Source organism: Dendrobates tinctorius, unplaced genomic scaffold, assembly GCF_039654945.1.
Source record: "Dendrobates tinctorius isolate UK_male_01 unplaced genomic scaffold, ASM3965494v1 ptg000022l, whole genome shotgun sequence".
NCBI lineage: Eukaryota > Metazoa > Chordata > Amphibia > Anura > Dendrobatidae > Dendrobates > Dendrobates tinctorius.
The window spans coordinates 81,927,027-81,951,290 of NW_027361690.1; the positions used below are offsets into that span (position 1 = coordinate 81,927,027).

The following is a 24,264-nucleotide window of genomic DNA, read 5'->3' on the forward strand; positions in this document are numbered from 1 at the left end:
TAAAGCACCACTCCAGCGTTTTTTCATTTTTCAGTGGAGCATCCCAGGCTATTGATATCAGCTCACGGCTGTCTACTTAGCCTTTACTGGTTATTAGAAAGGAGGAACCCCCATAAAATGACGTGAAGTTACATTCTATTTTTAATAACCAACAAAGGCTAAGCAGACAGATGCGGGATGATATTAATAGGCTGGAAAGGGGCTTGGGATATTGGCCCCCTCCCAGACTAATAACACCAGCCCTCAGCCGCCCCAGAAATGCTACATCCATCAGATGCGTTGACAATTGGGGTAATCGTCTTAGGGTTGATGTCAGCTGTGTAATATCCACTGTCATCATACTCAGGGGTTAGCCTATTAATAACAGCTCACAGCTGTCTGCACAGCCTTTGCTGGTTATTAAAAATAGGGGGGACTCAACATTATTTTTTTGGGTCACCCTTCTTAATAACCAGTAAAGGTTATGCAGACAGCTGGGAACAGTTATTAATAGGCTGGGAAGATCCATGGATAGTGGCCTCTTCCCAGAGTAATAACACCAGTCCCCAGCTGTCTGCTTTCCCTCAGCTGATTATTAAAAATAAGGGGGATCCTATGCCATTTTTCAAAAATTATTTAACAGGTTTAATAAGACTAAACACCCTTTAGTGCCACATGAAAGGCATTAAAGGGTGCTAGTTTATTATATGTAGGGGGTTTGTGACATTAAATATTTACAGGACATCTATCCTGTTTATTCTATCTATATCTGTATATAAGATCATATTACTTAGAAAACTAGCTTTAAATGAAAGAGTATGTAATGGCTGAGGTTAAAACCGCATTCCATATGGGAGGTACTTGATAAAAATCGCATTGTACCTACATGACATTCGCATGACACTCGTCCTACTTTTCAGGAACAACATTGGAGCAATTTTATTTACACAGATGAATGCGAGCCCTAAGTCTCATCTCTTCATCTGTTCCCAGCTTCGCTCTGGTTGGTCTCCAGCAGTTTGTGACTTGCTGGGCGATCTGGAAGTCACAAATCAATGTAAATCTATTAGAGCCAGAACGAGGCCAAAACAAGGCTCTCATAGACGTACATTGAGATCTTGCGACAGTTACCTCTGACTTCAGGTCAGTCCAGAGCTGCAATCACAAGATGGCGGTGCAGGACCAGAGTGGCATAGGGAAGAGCTGAAGACGGCAGCTAGAAAGCATAAAACTAGGATCAGGAACCTTAGTGGCACCACACCAGCACTGAAATAAAAAAAACACTGGAGTGATACTTTAAAGAGAACCTTACAGCCAAGACATACTTCCCGATCCACAGCCAACATGTGTAAGGCACTGGCTGCATGATCTCAGTCAGGTATGTTTTACTCTTGAAACGCTGCAGCCTGGGATCATAATAAAAGTTGTAACTCATGATACATAAAAGATAAGTAATGCAATGTATAAACAAAATTCATCAGCATTTTATGCCAATTGTATCTATAAGTCAAACCTAAAATTATGCTGAAAGGTGGACATACTGTTTAGGCATGATAGTGTAAGAGTATATTCACATGTAGCGTTTTTGCTGCATTCTTATGCAGCGTATTTGATACGTAACATACACAGACTTTTACAGTACTCCCATAATCAATGAGATTTCTGAAATCTCGTGCACACGATGAGGGTGGTGGGTGGGGGATTCATGCGTATTTTGAGCCCTGCTGCGTTTTTGCCAAGCATGTCAATTTTTTCAGGGTTTTTGATGAACTTCTCAGCTATTAAAATGAATGCAGGAAAAATGCATGGAAAACACATGACAAAAAGATGCGGATTGTATACAGCAAAAACGCAAGGTGTGAATATACCCTAAGAGACTATCTAAAGAGGGTAGAAAATGAACATAGTTTGGCATGAATTGTCTAAAAAATAAAAGACGTACTGGCCACTCGAAGTATTCCAATTGTCTCAGTATAGATGGTTAGGAGTTACCGTAAGGCTGTGTGCACACGCTGCGGATTCTGCTGTGGATCCGCAGCAGTTTTTGTTGCGGTGTACAGTAGCATAATATCCTATGGAAAAAAAAACCCGCTGTGCAGACGCTGCGGAATTTTCCGCACGGATTTGCTGCGGTTTCAAAACCGCAGAAAGAATTGACATGTCAATTCTTTCTGCGGATTCCGCTGCGGTTTGCCATCTCCTCCATTGTGGAGATGAAAAACCGCAGGGCAAAACCGCAGGCTAATCCGCAGGTCTTTTGACCTGCAGATTTACCTGCGGATTTTACAAAATCCACGCGGCCAAATCCGCACTGCAATCCGCAGCGTGTGTACACACCCTAAGTTGGCCAATTTGTCAGATTTCTGCTTGCTTCCCTGAGTTCTGTATATACTGATGGCATGCTTCACATTTTGCTCAGGTTTTGCCAACACTAGCACATTTTAAGTACGGTAGTTGTTTTTATTTCACTTTGTGCCAGGATCTGATGGAGGACAGCTAATCAGAAACCATTGATCTTTACTGAGTGATCAGGTGCCCTTGGACATGGGTAAGGCTTATGATGAATTTGAGAACTGCAATCTGTCCTCATCAGTAGTAGCGAATATGGTCTCGATGCTACAAAAAGCTTCATCTTCTGATTGGTCTATTGATGGGAACTGTGTGTGGCCAGTATGAAGAACACAGGTAACATAATATATATAGTACCAGATAGTATTTATATGGATACAAATGTGCAGAATGTAAAACTAACAAATCTATTCCTAAAAACCAGCACAGGTCACCATCACAGATTCATGCAAAATTCAACAGATCACCAATAATTTTTGTACACATGGAAGGCAATGACAGTCTGAGCAAATCCCAAGATCAGCATAAAATGACTTTTGTAATAGTTTTGTACTCTGGTAGAACAAATACATGACATCACAAAGGCTTACCAAACATGCGTGTGAGCTGTGACACTGTAAACACTCTAGATGTTGGGTTTGGCAAGGAGATGATTACGTTGTTCTCATGCCAGACAGTCCGACACTTCATCTATCATCTTGAGAGATGATGATTCAGGGCTTTGGTCCCTTATGTGTAAAGTTTGCTAAGAAAGGACTTTAGAGGATATCATGGAGGGGTCAGATCTTGGTTTATGCCCAGAATGACATTACAACAATATTTTGACACAAGCCTTGCGGTCACTGTTACCAGGAAGAATATGATAGGCCAGGCAAGCACGTACATCACAAAACCTCGCAAGCAGCTTGTCTTTATGCCCTCGCCCACATACAGAAAAAGACACATTTATCAAAGTGTTTCTTCAATTTGACAAGGATGACGAGAATGAGTATTTTGTCTTGAACAGGACACATGTGAGAAAAGCTAAGACGGGAAATTATACGCAACTGTGGTGATTGTTACAGTGTGGTTTCTACATTACGGCAGCTTTTTGCCATTAGAATTATGATTTGATACCATGACGTCAGATCCTTTCACTTAGAACCTGTAAAAATTTGCACACAGCCAAGCCGTGAACAAAGAAAGACCTTGTACGGTGGCGCACAGAGTTTGCCTTATGGACCCCTAAGTGCCACCATATGGTGCCTCCATGCTTCCAGAGGAGAATACCTTTGAGATTTTTTTTTTTCAACATGAAGCCCATGATGAAAAATGGCACACCAAGTTACAGAGTGCCCCTGTAAAAAAGAAAAGAATTCACACGGAGCATGGGCTCATAGCATGCTATATAGACCATATTACAGCCTTACACCTCTTGAAGCAAAAAATGTGAATTCCTTGAAGGAACACTTTGATTAAAAATTATTTACTTGAACAACTAATTGGAAAAGAAAACCCCTTAACCCCTTCATTACCAACAAGCATCTACTATCCACCTCTCAATAACCTTTTCTTTTAATTATAGGCTGAGATTTTTAACATATGTGACCCCGGCTATAATTCTAGGGTCCTTGTTAGCAATGTGCTTGCATCCAGATGACAAATTATGAAATATTAACATTCATATTACACGGTGTAAGGCACGTTCATAGCAACACTTCAGAAAATCTGCAGAGTCTTCTGAGATATTCCTCTGCATGGGGTATTACCATTGTATTGGCAATTGTCCAGAGCCCATACCATGGATTTGCTAAATATCTGATTGTATTTCCTATGCAATTGAGAGATAATTGTTTCTACAATATCTAATACTGTTATTATGGCAACGCTCTTCTCTTGTCATGACTTATTACTTGTGACATGTTGCCTTACGTAACTGAAGTCGGTAAATATAACCGAAGAGTGTAGGATTTGTCCAGTATATTAACTTGTAGCAACGAGAAATATTGCTTGTGAGAATGAAGGGGTTAATAGGTTGTGAGGAAGTGGTCGGCATCATTGCTACTTTGTAGTTTTTGGGGAAAAAATGACAAATTCCAAAGAAACCCCAAGCAGAAGCACCACACAATAACTACACCGTTCTTACATGTGAAACACTTGGGGACTGTCTTTGGCTTTGTCATGACACATGTGGAAACCTTCTTACAATGACTACTGTTGACTAAGGAACACAAATAGGTCACACGTTGATCTGGTCAGCACTTTTAAGCCAGAAAAGTTTTTGACTGGTTGATAAATTGGGGAATGTTATCCAGTGAAACGTTCTAAGACAACAGCTGAAAGTCTAAACCTACAGGAATTACAAATCAAATATAAACCTTGAATTGTAGCTTGGTATAGTAGGCATTATGGAGTAGTGACACAGAGAATCATGGAAGCTACTTTGGTGACAGTATGAGCAATACAAAGAATATAACCTGATCCAGTGGGACAGCCATAACATGTAAGTTACATTCAGCAAAACTGCACATTCATGATAGCAATAGGTGAATGTGTTCTGTCCTTACATCTATCGGTAAGGTTGAGGCTGTGTGTTCCCACTTTCTGTACCTTCTCAGTTGTGGTAAGCGTTTCTTTCATTGAGGTCAAAATGTAGCCAGTCATAGTACTAATACTAGCACACAAAGGCCCTGACACCTCAAGACCAGCGTAGCTTAGGCTGGTTTCACACTAGCGTTTTATCGCGCAGCGCATCGTGTGCTATCGGTCGCACGCGCAATGGTCCCCTATCTTTAAAATGGTGTGCGCAGTGTATAGCGATTGCACGCGCTCATCAGTGTACCCTACATGTTGCATTTTTTTGCTCCGCCCAACCTCTTAAAAAAATTGTGCGTGCACGGTATGCGCAAAAAAATAGCATTACAGTCTATGGGGTCGCTGAAGTGCGCTTGGATGTGTGCACGTCAGCGCTTTGTGCGCGCACGTGACTTCATTAAACAATGTCTAGACATTTGTTTAAACCTCCCCCTAAACAAGCAACATTGCTTGGGAGCAGTCTACACAAAAGTAGGTGTCTGCAGGGCCACACCACTTACTCTACAGACAGCCTTGAAGAGAAGGCCAGCTACAGACAGCCTTGCAGAGAAGCCCAGACAAGAGCCTTGGATTCAAACTTCAGCATCCAAAAAGTGAGTATTCTTCAACATATAATGTGTGCCTGTCCTGTAAAATTTATGTACTAATGTTTTTGGTTTATTTTAATTGCAGCATGTCTTCTGGATCGGAGTATTCTCCATCCCGGCACTAACTGGCCCAAGCAGATCGTGAGGTGAGGATCTTGCTACCTTTGGTAAGTATAGCTGCCTCTAGAAATGTGTAATAATTTGTTTTCTTTACAGACATCGGACACGGCAAGAGAGGCCGAAGAGCGGGAGCAGCGTAGCCAAGTCCAGGCGAGGAGACGTTATGTAAGTATATAGTCTTTCAATGTCCTTTTTTCTGTAATTTTTTTTTTTTCTGTCCTATCTTCCTTCTTTTCTGTTTTTTTCTATTTTTCCATTCTCCAAAATTTCAAAGATAATAATTTTTTTTTTTCTAGGTTCCACAACGGGATGACGAAGACATCTATATAGATAATGAGCGCTTGATCAACAGGAGCGTATTTCGTTGTGGGACAGCCATGACCAGCAGTACAAGGACAATGTGGTGACCCGGCAGCTCTGGAATGAGGTGGCCGCAGTGATGATGGATGGCTGGGACAGCGCCTCTCCAACTTCCAAAAAGGCGTTCAGTAAGTATAAACCTACTCTGTGATGCCGCATTGACTCTTGGTCCTGATGGTACTGTTGTGTTTGTTGCAAGATATATTCTTGCTTCAAACACAACAGTGCACTCTGGATCAACAGTGACTGCTTTGTGTATTGGACTGCTGTATTGATTCTGTTTTCACTCATGCTCTTGAAGGTACTGGTGTGTTTGTTGCAAATTATTTTCTTGCATCAAACACACCATTGCTCTCTGGATCAACAGTGACTGCTTTGTGTATTGGACTGCTGGATTGATTCTGTTTTCACTCTTGCTCTTGAAGGTACTGGTGTGCTTGTTGCAAGATATATTCTTGAATCAAACACACCAGTGCTCTCTGGATCAACAGTGACTGCTTAGTGTATTGGACTGCTGGATTGTTTCTGGTGTCATTCTTGCTCTTGAAGGTACTGGTGTGTTTGTTGCAAGATATATTCTTGCATCAAACACACCAGTGCTCTCTGGATCAACAGTGACTGCTTTGTGTATTGGACTGCTGTATTGATTCTGTTTTCACTCTTGCTCTTGAAGGTACTGGTGTTTGTTGCAAGATATATTCTTGCCTCAAACACAGCAGTGCTCTCTGGATCAACAGTGACTGCTTTGTGTATTGGACTGCTGTATTGATTGTTTTCACTCTTGCTCTTGAAGGTACTGGCGTGTTTGTTGCAAGATATATTCTTGCATCAAAAACACCAGTGTCCTCTGGATCAACAGTGACTGCTTTGTGTATTGGACTGCTGTATTGTTTCTGGTGTCATTCTTGCTCCTGAAGGTACTGGTGTGTTTGTTGCAAGATATATTCTTGCATCAAACACACCAGTGCTCTCTGGATCAACAGTGACTGCTTTGTGTATGAGACTGCTGTATTGATTCTGGTGTCATTCTTGCTCCTGAAGGTACTGGTATATATATTCTTGCATCAAACACACCAGTGCTCTCTGGATCAACAGTGACTGCTTTGTGTTTAGAATTATTTTGTGATGCCGCATTGACTGTTTGCAAAGTTCACTTCGGTTTGTGTGCTGTAATGATGTTGCCATCAGTGCTTGTATAACATTTTTTCTTTGTTTTTCCAACAGTGAACAAAGTCCGCATACGTTGGCGCTCGATGAAGGACCGCTTCAACACTGATGTTCGTGATGAGGGACAGGTTCGCAGTGGTTCAGCGGCAAGGCCCAGAAGAAAGTACCGCTATCATTGCGAGTTGGCTTTCCTGAGACCGGTCCTTACCACCAGAGCGTAAGTATTATAATTTTTTTTTTTTAAATTAATATGTGCTTTTCTATTCCACAGCTGATGATTCTTGTAAATGCATGATAGTAATGTTTTTCCTTTCTTTCCACAGCACCTGGAGCAGCACCCTGCAACCTGTCCCTGGAGCACCTTCATCGGTCGACCTCGGACCCATCCCAGCCATCCAACAGCCAGGAAGCATCTTGCAGGTCAGCAACACAGACAGCTGGTGACCAGGAAGCTGGTCAACCAGGTGTTCCCCTGTACCAGGTCTCTGCCACTGGTTATACGGGCACTACCCGCCAGTGGCAGAGGGCCTCAGACAGGCCTGTCATGCCCGAGTTCATTCACTTGAGCGAGGCCTTTCATGCCAGCCTCAAGTCGCTGTCAGACAGAGTGAAAAGCGGTTTTTCACTCATGGAACGCGGTTTTATCCACATGGAACACCGCTTCCACTCTGTCGACCAGCGCCTTGACCGTCTGGCGGCCGACCTCAACAGACCAGCGCACCATTTTGTTTAGTAAAACTGAACGGGGCATGGCGGAACACCTTAGTCCTGAGCAACAGCTGAGTGTGTTGCAGGCCTGCAACACTGCTTACTTGCAGGCTATGCAGCAGAATTGGTACGTGCAGCAGTCAGTGGTGTCATTCCCACCTGTGCCACCACTGACTCGCTACACCTCACTACCAACTTCTGCTGCATAACACTGCACGGCCACCTGCATTCCTAGCCAAGCCGGACACCAGTACACCACACCAATGCCGAGTTCTGCTGGACACTCCACCCCCGCCACCACTACGGCAAGCGCTGCTCCTGTCTGGAGCACCACCACTGCCACCAGAGCAACATCGTGGCGCACCGCCACCACAGAACCTGCTTGGACCACCGCCACCTCTTCTCCATCTAGGAGCACCGCCACCACTCAGCATTCAAGGAGCACCGCCACCACTCCTCATCATAGGAGCACCTCCACCACTCCTCATCATAGGAGCACCGCCACCACTTCTCCTAGGAGCACCGCCACCACTCCTCATCATAGGAGCACCACCACCTTGCCTCCTAGGAGCACCGCCACCACTTCTCCTACTAGGAGCACCGCCGCCACTTCTCCTACTAGGAGCACCGCCACCACATCTCCTACTAGGAGCACCGCCACCACATCTCCTACTAGGAGCACCGCCACCACCACCACCGAGCATCAAAGGGGTGACCGACATTTCCTGTTTTACTCATCAAGGCCACGGTCCAGCAGCTCCAGGCGGTTGAGCAAAGTAAGGCGGTCACAAGGTGGAAGTCGGTACCGGCAGGAGACTCCTGCACCAAAGAAGTCAAAGAAACCAAAGACTTTGTTTGTCAGTCCCCCCTCTCCTCCCAATGGGTCTCACCCTGCCTCCAGTTCCATCCCTGATCTCCCATCCCCCACTTCTTTCGTCACCCCTTCCCCTAGAACCACTTGCTCAATTTCCAGCCGTACCTCCTCTCTCCACACCCCCAAAGTATCCCAATCTTCCTCCAAACGTTCTTCACAAGAAAATTAATTTTTTTTTTTTTAAATAAATTTGCAAATCTGCTTTCACAAAACACGGTTTGGATTAATGTGTCTTTCGCCGCCTCCACACACTGCGCCGTACACACACAGCGCCATACACTTTGCCTTTTTGACAGCACATAGCTCCATTACTGACGTTTCTTGTGTCAGTATTTTAGCTATGTGGTGTCAAAAACACAAATGTATGACTTTTATTTTCACCACCAGTCTCTTCAGTCACCTAATATTGCCGAGACTGAATAGAACAGGGTTCACCAACTCTAGTCCTCCAACAGATCATGTTTTCAGGCTTTCCTTTGTATTGCTCAGGTGATAATTGCTTCATCTGTACATTACAAAGGAAAGCCTGAAAACATAATCTGTTGGTGGGCCTTGAGGACTGGCGTTGGGGAACCCTGCTATAGAGGATGGTGTTGAGTGCAAGGCATATCTAATGTTACCTTGCCCGGTATCATAAAATGTTAATTGACCATGTTGGTTTTTTACCATCATCATCATTTCAATATTAGTGAGACAAGGCAAGGGATTCTAGATATACCTTGTAATTAACCACATCCTCTATTCAGTGTGTGGTAACTAAACTGATGACATGATGGTGAAAATACACGGCATATGTACAATACCCTGGCCTTGTATCATAACTATTTGTCACACCTGGGCAGGTGAATACACATGATTTTTAACATGCAGCGTCGCTTCAGTCTGCATATATTTCAAGCAGACTCTAGCAATGCTGCAGTTTCACTCATATGTATTCTCCTGCCCATGTTTGATAACTTTCTGAAGTCAGGATGAGTTACTTTGTGGGTCCTCACTTCAGCATGACACCAGGCCCTGGTTATTTTAGAAGTTGTATAACCTTTATGATGTGTCCAGTCTGCGTTCAGACACAGTGGTGATCCTACAAATAATATTTTAGTCACATGGTTAGTTGTCATAAAGAGTGACGGATGCTAGTGCATCCCCAAATCACTAATTGTAACATCAGGGCATGTGACACAAATATTAGTTGTATTATCTCCACTGTCGCTGCTAATTGAAAACACACTGTAGAGCTGATAAAGGTCATACAACTTGAGTGTGTATAGTCATCTGGTCAGGAGTACTAGCAAAATTATGATGCACAAAACACAGCATCATGAATTGACTGGTACACCTGGCCTTTTGATTATTGTATTGGAGTGTGAAAATACAGAGTGCACTCGGTACAGGTATCAAAAAAGGTCTTTTATTAACACACACAAGTAAACATTTTTACACCATTTGATCTTGCCATTCCACCTGTCCTACATCTGAGATAAAGTAGGCCGCAAATTGGTCCCTCATTTGGGCCACTTCAATGGATGACCTGAGAGGGTGCTGAGTAAATTCAGGCAATGGGTTAGGAGATGCATCATCGAGTTCAAAGTTCGGGTGCTCTCTAGCCATCACAAAATTATGTAGAACCACACAGGCCTTCACCACCTCATCCACTGTTTCCAGTTTCAGATTAATGGCTGTGCTGAGAATGCGCCATCTGGAGACAAGTATACCAAAGGCACACTCAACAGTTCTTCTGGCCCTGGTCAGCCTGTAATTAAAAATTCTTTTGGTGTGGTCCAAGTCCCGGCTGGAGTAGGGCTTGAGCAGGTTTTGGCACATTTGGAATGCCTCATCCCCAACCTTTACAAAGGGCTGTGGTGGACCTTTGGTGTTGGGAAGAGGCCGTGGCATGGGGAAATTAAAGTGGTTGCCATACAACCTCTGGCCCATGTCAGAGTTCTTAAAAGCCTGGGAGTCATTCCCACGGCCAAATGCCCCAATGTCCACTGCTACAAACATACAGTCTGCATCCAAAATGGCCATGAGTACTGTAGAAAAGTACTTTTTGTAGTTATAGTACTCCGATCCAGTTCTTTTTGGTTTGATAATCCGGATGTGTTTCCTGTCCACAGCTCCCAAACAGTTGGGGAAATTGCAGACTGTCAAGAATTGGTGGGAAGGGGCATAAATTCAGGACATAGAACGTTCCACAAAGCCCGGCAGGTGTCCGCAACAATTCCAGACAAGGTGGATATTCCAATCCGGTACTGGAAGTGGAGTGAAGAGAGGGTCTCTCCAGTAGCCAGGAATCTGTGAAACCGAGAAAGAACAAAAAATAATATTTATGTAAATGGATTTTTAAAACAATAAAAAAATAAAAAAAAAATACATGGCATAAAAATACATCTGCTGCCTTTTGTTTACTACATGTCATAAAAAAAAAAATACCACAGCCTTTTGTTTCGTACATGGCAGAACAATAATTCTGCCAACTTTAGAATAGTACATGTCACAACAAAGAAAATTAGGCAGGCATTGGTTTTGCAATACTACGTAGCGTAATGTGACCAGGAGCCCTTCCTCAGGAGCAATTGCACGACGGACCTGTGTGTCCTGTCTCCGGGTGACTTCTTGGACACGACCAAGCAAATCCATGAAGCTTTGTTGGGACATCCGGGTATAATCCGTAAATTTCTCTGGGTAAGTTTCTCCTGGAGCTCGCTGTAGAGGGTGTGGTACGCTCCACGGATCTCCCGGAGTTCAACAATGGGATCTATCCACAAACGCCGCCGCTGCTGTCTTCGCTGCCTCTCTCTCTCCCTTTGTTGCTGGCAAGCAACTGCATAAGCCTGAGCCATCCTGATGTCCAGATCCAAGTTGAAGTGAAAACTCTTCCAGTGCAGATCCATGTTGACGAGAAAATGCAAGCCTATGTGAAGAATTCAGCTGTAAACAGGGTCTATATAAAGAATTCCCATGACACACGCCCACTGGTGTTCCATTGGTGGAGTCTGTTGCAAGAATTTTGCAAGTATTTTCCTCCTGTGAAATGTGACACCAAGACAACCCATGCGCATAAAAACACAAACGCATGGAAAACGCTTGCAAACGCATACAAACGCTGCGCTATTTGTTGTATTGCGCACGATAATGCGACGAAAAATCGCTGCGCTTGCGTTTTTTGCATGCGTTTCATGTGCGCTTGAAACGCTGCGCAAAACGGCGCAGGTGTGAAACTAGCTTTACACCGATCTTTATAAGAGAGCATGCTGGAGTCAGACGCTCCTAATTCATGAATCCATCATGTCAGAAGAGTGATATGTGCCTCCGTGTCGGGGACTGGAGTAAGATTTGCAGCATATGGAACGCCACCCACTTGTAATGAATTTGGTTCTCAGGCCCCCCCGTCTTACCCTAAGCCCAGCCAACTTTGTAAGAGTTGGGGAAACTGGTGTGAGACAAAAGGAAGAAAGATAATGACAGCTCATAGTTGAAGTAAGTAGAGATGCAGCATGCACGGAACCACGAGCCAACCGCTTGTGTAAATAGAAAAAGTAGAAAAAGTTCCAGCTTCTAGTAAAATTTCAAATATAATCTATATTCCATCGAAGTTTGCTTTAAAAAAATGATGGACAGGATGGACAAACAAAATGTTTCGAACACGGTTGTTCATTGTCAGGCTTCAAGCGTGACAATGAACAACAGTGTTCGAAACGCGTTGCTTGCTGACCATCCTGTACATAATTTTTTTTAAACAAACTTCGATGGAATAAAAACTATATTTGAAATTTTAGCTGGAACTTTTTCTCCTTTTTCGAAACTGGTGTGAGACTTCCGAAACTCAAGAAATGTTGGCACATAAAAGCTTTGATGAATCAGGATAAAAGTTTATAAAAAAAAAAAAAAGACAAACGTGGCCAAATATTATCTGTTGGTGCAAACAACATGTTTATGTTAGTAAAAGTACATGAAACAACAATGCATCTGGAGCATGTTATTTTAGGATTATGCGTTTTGCCGTTCCTACGCTATTCCTTAAAGAAATTCATGAATAAAGTGACAATTGGGTGAAACCAGTTGAGGGATGTGTCTCAACACAGTCAATACTGATTGCACAGTGTAAAACAATTCCAGACTGTAGAGGAACAAACCCATTTAACAAATGGAATGGTTGTCAAAATATTAATACATTTCTAACAGTAATAACATAGGAACAGCTCGATGCACTATTATGAGAAACAATGATCAAGAATGATTTTTCGAGAAATGCAAGTCTTTCCCAGAACCAATATGTCAGGAATGAAGACAGGTCCTCTTTGGACCACTTTACCTCCATGATGTACAGTTGTGCTCAAAGGTTTACATACCCCAACATAATTTTTGCTTTCTTCGCCTTTTTTTTTAGAGAATATGAACGACAACACCCAAACTTTTTCACCACTCATGGTTAGTGGTTGGGTGAAGCCATTTACTGTCAAACTACAGTTTTTCTTTATTAATAAATGTGCAAAAATTTCTATATTTCTGTTTTTCTCAGTCAAGATGGGGTGCAGAGTGTACATTAATGAGGAAAAAAAATGAACTTTTTTTTAATTTACCAAATGGCTGCAAAGAAACAAAGAGTGAAAAATGTAAATACTTTCCGTACCCACTGTATAATATCTTGTACAACTATAGCAGAGCTGAGTGTTTTCTTGGCACAATGCATCATGATGTGTTACCATGGAGGGAAGGGAGATGTTAAAAAACGCTGAACTCACTTGCTCAGAAAAAAAAAAAAATTAAATGACCTAAGTTATCCAGACACATTCGAAAAAATTGGCAGAACCCAGCGGATTGGCTTATGACGTAACATATATACAGTACTACTAGACAATCCCCAGAGATCTGCCCTCAGGTTAGAAAACAATAGAATATGTCAAATTCCAACATGCCTGGAGATAACTTGTTGCAAAAGATGCCAGCAGCAGCTTTTCTCCCTCTCCCTAGGGAAATAAGCTTGCGAGTTCAGCTGATAGGAGAGTGAATGTTCATAGAGAAGCTGAATGAAATAGCTGCCAACCAACAACTACGGTACATTACATGTATTCAGCTCTGCTGACAAAACCATAACATTATTTGCACTAAATATGTTTTCATTCATCTTTCCAAATGTGTCATAAGACTGGAGGTGGTTATTAAACATGACAACATCTGTGCTACTTACTTACCCATTCCCTTGGTGTGGTTGAAGTCCCCTTTCACAACTTTGCAGGTTTTACCATCCCCATTGCAGACCCCACAACGATCTTCTTTGGCAGCAGAACCAATAATTCCATCACAGCCAATTTTCTAAAAAGAAAGACAAGCTTTTACAAATGTTTCTTAATTTGCAAGGTTCACAAGGAATGACATTGAGTTGAATAGGACCATTTTAAGATCAGAGTATTCGTGGCATGCAAATGTTTAGGCACCCCTGGTCAAAATTACTGTTATTGTGAACAGATAAGCAAGTTGAAGATGAAATGATCTCTAAAAGGCCTCAAGTTAAAGATGACACAATTCCTTTGTATTTTTGGCATATACAGTTGTGGCCAAAAGTATTGACACCCCTGCAATTCTGTCAGATAATACTCAGTTTCTTCCTGAAAATGATTGCAAACACAAATTCTTTGGTATTATTATCTTCATTTAATTTGTCTTAAATGAAAAAACACAAAAAGAATTGTCCTAAAGCCAAATTGGATATAATTCCACACCAAACATAAAAAAGAGGGTGGACAAAAGTATTGGCACTGTTCGAAAAATCATGTGATGCTTCTCTAATTTGTGTAATTAACAGCACCTGTAACTTACCTGTGGCACCTAACAGGTGTTGGCAATAACTAAATCACACTTGCAGCCAGCTGACATGGATTAAAGTTGACAACCTCTGTCCTGTGTCCTTGTGTGTACCACATTGAGCATGGAGAAAAGAAAGAAGACCAAAGAACTGTCTGAGGACTTGAGAAACCAAATTGTGAGGAAGCATGAGCAATCTCAAGGCTACAAGTCCATCTCCAAAGACCTGAATGTTCCTGTGTCTACCATGCGCAGTGTCATCCAGAAGTTTAAAGCCCATGGCACTGTGGCTAACCTCCCTAGATGTGGACGGAAAAGAAAAATTGACAAGAGATTTCAACGCAAGATTGTGCGGATGTTGGATAAAGAACCTCGACTAACATCCAAACAAGTTCAAGCTGCCCTGCAGTCCGAGGGTACAACAACCCGTACTATCCGTCGGCGTTTGAATGAAAAGGGACTGTATGGTAGGAGACCCAGGAAGAACCCACTTCTTACCCCGAGACTTAAAAAAGCCAGGCTGGAGTTTGCCAAAACTTACCTGAAAAAGCCTAAAACATTTTGGAAGAATGTTCTCTGGTCAGATGAGACAAAAGTAGAGCTTTTTGGGCAAAGGCATCAACATAGAGTTTACAGGAGAAAAAAAGAGGCATTCAAAGAAAAGAACACGGTCCCCACAGTCAAACATGGCGGAGGTTCCCTGATGTTTTGGGGTTGCTTTGCTGCCTCTGGCACTGGACTGCTTGACCGTGTGCATGGCATTATGAAGTCTGAAGACTACCAACAAATTTTGCAGCATAATGTAGGGCCCAGTGTGAGAAAGCTGAGTCTCCCTCAGAGGTCATGGGTCTTCCAGCAAAACAATGACCCAAAACACACTTCAAAAAGCACTAGAAAATGGTTTGAGAGAAAATACTGGAGATTTCTAAGGTGGCCAGCAATGAGTCCAGACCTGAATCCCATAGAACACCTGTGGAGAGATCTAAAAATGGAAGTTTGGAGAAGGCACCCTTCAAATATCAGGGACCTGGAGCAGTTTGCCAAAGAAGAATGGTCTAAAATTCCAGCAGAGCATTGTAAGAAACTCATTGATGGTTACCGGAAGCGGTTGGTCGCAGTTATTTTGGCTAAAGGTTGTGCAACCAAGTATTAGGCTGAGGGTGCCAATACTTTTGTCTGGCCCATTTTTGGAGTTTTGTGTGAAATGATCAATGTTTTGCTTTTTGCTTCATTCTCTTTTGTGTTTTTTCATTTAAGACAAATTAAATGAAGATAATAATACCAAAGAATTTGTGTTTGCAATCATTTTCAGGAAGAAACTGAGTATTATCTGACAGAATTGCAGGGGTGTCACTACTTTTGGCCACAACTGTATGGTATATTTTATATATTAGGCTGGCTTCACACTAGCGTTTTGTAGCGCTGCGGATGGCAGCCTACTTTCTTCTTCCGTCCTCCGTTAAGCCCCGCCCACTGCTGCACCTCTTCCTTCAGCTTCGCCTACGTCGGCATGCGTCCTGTGTACCTTATCTTTCACATTGGGTACGCAGGCCATACGGCTGTATATTGACCCATCCGCATGCGTCGTTTTGACGCTGTGCCAAACGCAACAAGTTGCATTTTGTTGCGGTCGGCGGTCGCATCAAAATGATGCATGCGGATGTGTCAGCATACAACCGCATGGCCTGCGTACACAATGTTAAAGATAGGGTACACAGGACGCATGCCGACGTAGGCGAAGCTGAATGAAGAGGTGCGGAAGTGGGCGGGGCTTAATGGAGGACGAAAGGAGGAAGGAAGCTGCCATCTGCAGCCTGCCGAACACTAGTGTGAAACTAGCTTTATACAGCTCTGGCAAAAATTAAGAGACCACTGCACAGCTTTATAAAAATCAGCTTCTCTACATGTCTTACAGCCATTCCATTCCAGTGTCAGTTGAATTCCAACCAGAGTACACCTCATTCTACTTAATGTGCTTCTGATTAGGTGATCACCTGAACCAAATCTTATTTAACGAAGGAAAGTATAAAAAACCCTGCTGTGGTGTTCACATTCCTCTTGCAATAGAACAAGCTGGATGGCAAAACAAGTGCTAGTAATATCCCAAAAGTAATAGGGATGAAAAAATAACTTTTAACCATGCCAAAGCAGTTGAAAAGAAAAGTCTTGAGTGAGGAGAAGAAGGGCTCAATTTTGGCTTTTCTAGTAGAAGTATACAGTAAGGTCATGTTGCCTCTATTATTAAAATGGACGGCAGTCCATTACAACAAGGTCAAGCAGCAGACATTGGGAACAACAAAGCTACAGATCAGCAGAGGGCAAAAACGACTTTCCACTGACCAGGATGACCATCATCGTATTCGATTGTCACTCAGCAACCGCAGGATGACATCAAGTAACCTACAAAAGGAATGGCAAATGGCAGCTGGGGTGAAGTGCATGGCAAGAACAGTTTGCAACAGGCTCCTAGAGGCAGGGCTCAAATCATGTAAAGCTAGAAAAAAGCCTTTCATCACTGAGAAGCAAAGGAGAGCCAGGATGAAGTTTTCCAAAGACCATAAGGTTTGGACCATAGAGGACTGGAGTAAGTAAATCTTCTCTGATGAGTCTAATTTTCAGCTTTGCAAAACACCTGTTCGTCTAATGGTTAAATGGAAACCTGGAGAGGCGTACAAGGTATAGTGTCTTGCACCCACTGTGAAATTTGGTGGAGGATCGGTGATGACCTGGGGATGCTTCAGCAAGGCTGGAATTGGGCAGGTTAATCTTTGCGAAGGATGTATGACTCAAGCCGCAAACAAGGTTATTCTGGAAAATATTTGATTCCTTCTGCTCAGGCAATGTTCCCCAACTCTGAGGACTGTTTTTTTCCAGCAGGACAACGCGCCATGCCACACAGTTAGGTCAATCAATGTGTGGATGAAGAATCACCACATCAAATCCCTGTCATGGCCAGCCCAATCTTCAGACCTGAACCCCATTGAAAACGTCTGGAATGTAATCAAGAGGAAGATGGATAGTCAAAAGCCATCAAACAAAGAAGAACTGCTTAAATTTTTGTACCAGGAGTGGCATAAGGTCACCCAAAAGCAGTGTGAAAGACTGGTGGAAAGCATGCCAAGACGCATGAAAGCTGTGATTAAAACACATGGTTATTACACAAAATATTGATTTCTGAACTCTTCCTGAGTTAAAACATTAGTATTGTTGTTTCTAAATGATTATGAACTTGTTTTCTTAGCATTATTTGAGGTCTTCAAGCACTGCATTTTTTTGGTATTTTGACCATTTGTCATTTTCTGAAAATAAATGCAAAATTTAGTTCTTGGAAACGCAAAGATATGTTGTCATAGTAACATAGTTATTAAGGTTGAAGGAAGACTTTAAGTCCATCTAGTTCAACCCATATCCTATCCTAACTTGCCCTAACATGTTGATCCAGAGGAAGGCAAAAAAAAAACTATGTGGCAAACAGTAAGCTCCACATTGGGGAAAAAAATTCCTTCCCAACCCCACATACGGCAATCAGACTAGCTCCCTGGATCAACGCAATATTAAGGAAACTAGTGTATATACCCTGTAATATTATACTTTTCAAGAAAGGCATCCAGTCCCTTCTTAAATGTTAGTAGGGAATCATTCATTACAACATCATATGGCAGAGAGTTCCATAGTCTCACTGCTCTTACAGTAAAGAATCCGAGTCTGTGAGTATGCTGAAACCTTCTTTCCTCCAGACGTAGAGGATGCCCCCTTGTCCCCGTCACAGGTCTAAAGCTGGAGTCACACATAGCAATCTCGCTAGCGAGATCGCTGCTGAGTCACAACTTTTGTGACGTAACAGCGATCTCACCAGCGAGATCGCTGTGTGTGACAGCGATCAGCGAGCGGCCCCCCTGCCGGTATCGCTGATCGCTGTTAGAAACCTCTGGACATTTTTTTGGTCGCTGGGCTCCCGCTGGCCAGCATGCATCGCTGCGTGTGACAGGCGGGAGACCAGCGATCAGCTGTAAAAAAATAGAATTAAAATAAAAAATATTGTTATTCTCACCTTCCGACGTCCCGCGCAGCATTCCTCTCTCCACGCTCCGGTCCCAGTGATCCTTTGCACGAATGACCGCGAGACTGTGACTTTCGCGGTCATTCTCGCAAAGGATTACTGGGACCGGAGCGTGGAGAGAGGAAGGCTGCGCAGGACGTCGGAAGGTGAGAATAACAATATTTTTTATTTTAATTCTATTTTTTAGAGGGATGGCAAGCGATGCCGGGCGCTTGGCATCGCTATGCTCATCGCTGGTGAAGCTGTCTGTGTGACAGCTCACCAGCGATCACATAGCGACTTACCAGCGATCCTGACACCTTGATATCGGTGTCAGTATCGCTGGTAAGTCGCTATGTGTGACTCCAGCTTAAGAGTAGAAAGATCATTAGGTCTTTGTACTGTCCCCACATATATTTATACATTGTAATAAGATCACCCCTAAGCCTTCGATTTTCCAAACTAAATAACCCTAAGTGTAATAACCTATCTTGGTATTGCAGACCCCCTAGTTCCCTAATAACCTTGGTCGCTCTTCTCTGCACCCGCTCCAGTTCAGCTATGTCTTTCTTATACGCCGGAGACCAGAACTGTACACAGTATTCTAAGTGTGGTCACACTAGTGACTTATATAGAGGTAAAATTATTTTTCTCCTCATGAGCATCTATGCCTCTTTTAATGCATCCCATTATTTTATTTGCCTTTGCAGCAGCTGCCTGACACTGGCCACTAAATGTGAGTTTGTCGTCCACCCATACACCCAGGTCTTTTTCAGTGACAGTTTTGCCCAGTGTTTTATAATTAAGCACACAATTATACATCTTGTTTGTTCTACCCAAGTGCATGACCTTACATTTATCCCCATTAAAGCTCATTTGCCATTTATCAGCCCAAGCTTTTAGTTTACATAAATCCTTCTGTAATATAAAATTGTCCTCCTCTGTATTGATTACCCTGCAGAGTTTAGCGTCATCCGCAAATATTGAAATTCTACTCTCCATGGCTGGTTTCACATTTGCGTTTTTTTTTGCGCTTGAAAAAAACGCATACGTGAGCATGGGCTTTTTTCCCCTATATTTAACCTGGGCGCGCACATGTGCGCATTGTTATGCGCACGTATGCGATTTTCGTGCGCTGCATTTTTTTGTGGTGTGCGATTTTATTTTCCAGACGCTACATGTTGCATTTTTTTGTCCGCCCAGCCACTTCAAAAAAGCGCATGCGCACGTATGCACACGTTTTGCGCTAAAAAAGGCCATTATGGCTTATGGATGCGCATACGTGCGCACTGGCATGCGCATGTATGCGTTTTTTTTAGCGCTGCGTTTTTTTGGTGGTGTCCACTTTTTAGACAAGTTATAAAATTCTAAAGTCCAAAAAAAAAAAAAAAGTCTATATAAGGAGGTGTCTGGCAACACTGTACCACAACTACAGTGACAGATTGGAGAGCAGACATTCACCAACAAACCCAGCTTCTATCAGCGTCAAGAATGTGAGTATTATTACATCGTATGCCTGTCCTTTTCAATTGTGTATGTACTAATGATTTTTATTATTTTTACATGCAGCATGTCTTCGGAATCAGAATATTCCCCATCGCGGCGGAATTGGCGCAAGCAGACCGTGAGGTGATTATTTTCGTGCATCTGGTAAGTATATCTGCTGCTACTCCAAATCTCTTACGTTTGTTTTGTTTTTTTTAAGACATCATCATCATCTTCTGCGGACGGGACTACTGAGGGCGAAGAGCAGGAGCAGCGAAGCCAAGTCGCGGTGGTGATACGGAATGTATGTATGAAATGATTTGTAATGTTCTTTATTTTTTATCTTCTATTTTTCATCTTTTCTGTATTTTTTTTTTAAACTTTTTATTCAATTTAAATTTGTTTATTCTAATGAATGCGTTTTGTCTAGGTTCCACAACGGGATGAAGACGTCTACCTGGATAATGAGCAGCTCATCAGCCTGGTCCAGGAGCGTGCTCCGTTGTGGGACAGCCGTGACCGGCTGTACATCGACAATGTGGTGACACGGCGGCTATGGAATGAGGTGGCCGCAGCGTTGATGGATGGCTGGGGCAGCGCCACAGCATCCTCCAAAAAGGCATTTAGTAAGTATTTCCCTGCTCTGTATTGTGCCGCAGTGACTGTTGTCCTTGATGGCACTGTTGGGTTTCGTGCTAGATATATTCTAGCAGGAAACCCAACAGTGTCATCGGGCTCTACAGTGACTGCTTTGAGTTTTGTATTGCTGTATTCTGCCGCAGTGACTGTTGTCCTTGATGGCACTGTTTATTTTTTTCCAACAGTGGACAAAGTCCGAACACGTTGGCGTTCGATCAAGGACCGCTTCAACAGTGATGTTCGTGCTGAGGGCCAGGTTCGCAGTGGATCTGCGTCAAGGACCAGAACTAGATACCGTCACTATCACGCGTTGCAGTTCCTAAGACCGGTCCTTGCCACGAGATCGTAAGTATTCAAAATTTTGGGTTTTTATTTTTATTAATCTGTGTTTTTCTAATCCACAGCTGATGCTTCTTGTAAAGGCTTGGTATTAATGATTTTCCTTTCTTCCACAGCACCTGGAGCAGCACCCTGCAACCTGGCCCTGGAGCGGTCCTTCCTCGGACGTCCTCTGACCCATCCCAGCCATCCGACAGCCAGGAAGCACCTTGCAGGTCAGCCACACACACAGCTGGTGACCAGGAAGCTGGGCCATCAGGTGTTCCCCTGTCCCAGGTCTCTGCCACTGGTTATGCGGGCACTACCCGCCAGCGGCAGAGGGCCTTGGACAGGAATGTCTTGCCCGAGTTTATGCACTTGAGCGAGGCCTTTAATGCCAGCCTCAAGTCGCTGTCCGACAGAGTTGAAAGCGGTTTTGCACTAATGGAACGTGGTTTTAACCACTTTGAACACCGCTTCAATTCTGTCGAACAGCGCCTTGACCGTCAGGAGGCCGACCTCAACAGACCAGCGCACCATTGTTTTAGTAAGATTGAAAAGGGCATGGCGGAACACCTTAGTCCTGAGCAACAGCTGAATGTGCTGCAGGCCTGCAACAATGCTTTCTTGCAGGCTATGCAGCATAATCGGTACGGGCAGCAGTCAGTGGTGTCATTTCCACCTGTGCCACCATTGACTCGCTTCACCTCACTACCGACTTGTGCTGCATACCACTGCACGGACACCTCAATTCAAAGCCAGGACACCCACCGTTACACCACCACAAGTCTCAGTGCAGCTGGTCACTTCACCAACACCACCATGGCAAGCGCTGCTCCTGTCTGGAGCACCACCGCCACCCCCATGCATGCGTGGAGCTCAGACACCACTAGGCAAACATGGAACAGCCCTGCCGCTACAACAACATGTAGTAGCCCTGCCACCACCACTCCGCAAACCTGGACCATCACTGCCGCCACCAGTACTCCTGCAAGGACGAGCACTGCCAACCAAGAGCATCAGGAGCATCAGCAGCAGCCACAGCAGCAACAGCCACCGCAGCAGCAGCCACAGCAGCAGCCACAGCAGCAGCAGCCACAGCAGCAACAGCCACCGCAGCAGCAGCCACCGCAGCAGCAGCCACCTCAGCAGCAGCCACAACAGCATCAGCCACAGCAGCAGACGGGTGACCTCCATTCCATATTTGCCCCAAGTTCTAGGCAAAATCTATCAAGGCGGGCATTGGACCAAAGTAGGTCCAGGCAGACAAGCCTACGGCGACATGCACTTCGAAGAAATGTTCCTGAACCCATTTCCTCTCCTCCAAGTGTTCCTAGTTTAATTCCCTTAACTGGACTACCTTCCCCCACAAGTTTTGTTGCCCCTTCCCCTCAAACACCGTCTTCAACTGCAAGTGTTGCATCTTCCCTGCACACCCCCAAATTGCAACCATCTGCCCCCAAACGCCGAAAAAAATAAAGTTGTTTATATTTTTGTGGTTAAAAATAAATTTACATTTGTGGTTCACCATTACAAAGTTTGATTAATGGTTTTGGCGCCGCTCACACACACTGATGGGTAAATACACGTATATGTTAAAAACCAAGGCATAGTCATATGACTAGACTAGGCCTTTGTATTTAACATATGTTCAATACAAAGGCGTAGTCTAGTCATATGACTGGACTAGGCCTTTGTATTTAGCATATGTTCAATACAAAGGCCTAGTCTAGTCATATGACTAGACTAGGCCTATGTATTGAACATATGTTAAATACAAAGGCGTAGTCTAGTCATATGACTATACTAGGCATTTGTATTGAACATATGTTCAATACAAAGGCGTAGTCTAGTCATATGACTGGACTAGGCCTTTGTATTTAGCATATGTTCAATACAAAGGCGTAGTATAGTCATATGACTATACTAGGCCTATGTATTGAACATATGTTCAATACAAAGGCGTAGTATAGTCATATGACTAGACTAGGCCTATGTATTGAACATATGTTCAATACATAGGCCTAGTCTAGTCATATGACTACACTAGGCCTTTGTATTGAACATATGCTAAATACAAAGGCCTAGTCCAGTCATATGACTAGACTACGCCTTTGTATTGAACATATGTTAAATACAAAGGCCTAGTCTAGTCATATGACTAGACTAGGCCTATGTATTGAACATATGTAAAGTTTTTTATTTAATTGGAGTGTAAAAAATATAGTGCACTCAGTAATGGTATCAAATAAGGTTTTTTTATTACCATAAACAAGACGAAAACATTACAACATTTCATCTTGTAATGAAATGCACCCGTCCTACATCAGAAATAAAGAAGGCCGCAAATTGGTCCCTCATTTGGCCAACTTCAACGGATGACCTGAGAGGGTGCTGAGTGAATTCAGGCAATGGGTTAGGAGCATCATCGTCCAGCTCAAAGGTCGGGTGCTCTTTATCCATCACAAAATTATGTAGAACCACACAGGCCTTCACCACCTCATCGACTGTTTCAAGTTTAAGATTAATGGCCGTGCCGAGAATTCGCCACCTGGAGACAAGAATCCCAAAAGCACACTCGACAGTTCTTCTGGCCCTGGTCAGCCTGTAATTAAATATTTTTTTGGTGTGGTCCAAGTCCCGGCTGGAGTAGGGTTTCAGTAAGTTTGCGCACATTTGAAAAGCCTCATCCCCAACCATTACAAAGGGCAGTAGCGGAGCTTCGGTGTGAGGAAGAGGCCGTGGCATAGGGAAATTAAATTGGTTGCCATACAACCTCTGGGCAATGTCTGAGTTTTAAAAGCCTGTGAGTCATTACCACGGCCAAATGCTCCAATGTCCACTGCTACAAACATACATCCGGCATCCGCAATGGCCATGAGTACTATTGAAAAGTACTTTTTGTAATTATAGTACTCAGATCCTGTTATTTTGGGTTTAATGATCCGTATGTGTTTACCATCAACAGCTCCCAAACAGTTGGGAAAATTGCATACTGTCCAGAATTTGTCAGCAATTTCCATCCACTTTTCAGCGGTGGGCAGGGGCATAAATTCTGGACAAAGAACATTCCAGAGAGCAGGTGTCAGCAACAATTCCAGACAAGGTAGAGATTCCAATACGGTACTGGAAGTGTAGTGAAGATAGGGTTTCTCCAGTCGCCAGGAATCTGTGAACAGACAAAGAAGTAAAATTAATATTTATGTATATTATTTTAAAAAACTATAAAATAAAATATTAGTACATTCACGAAAACTAATTAC

The 24,264-nt window shown here is 43.3% G+C and overlaps 1 protein-coding gene across 3 annotated transcripts in view; it reads right to left on the reverse strand.

The window, feature by feature from the left end:
• ADAMTS17 (ADAM metallopeptidase with thrombospondin type 1 motif 17) overlaps positions 1 to 24,264 on the reverse strand; it is a 428,881-nt gene that overhangs the window by 108,504 nt on the left and 296,113 nt on the right. For 2 of the 3 annotated variants that reach the window (XM_073568807.1, XM_073568809.1), the window contains exons 15-16: positions 13,911 to 14,031; positions 4,454 to 4,528 (exon numbers count right to left, since the gene is read on the reverse strand). In XM_073568807.1, the coding sequence (XP_073424908.1) occupies positions 4,454 to 4,528; positions 13,911 to 14,031 (196 nt within the window). The remainder of the gene's footprint in view (positions 1 to 4,453; positions 4,529 to 13,910; positions 14,032 to 24,264) is intronic. The other variant, XM_073568808.1, reaches the window with a different exon arrangement.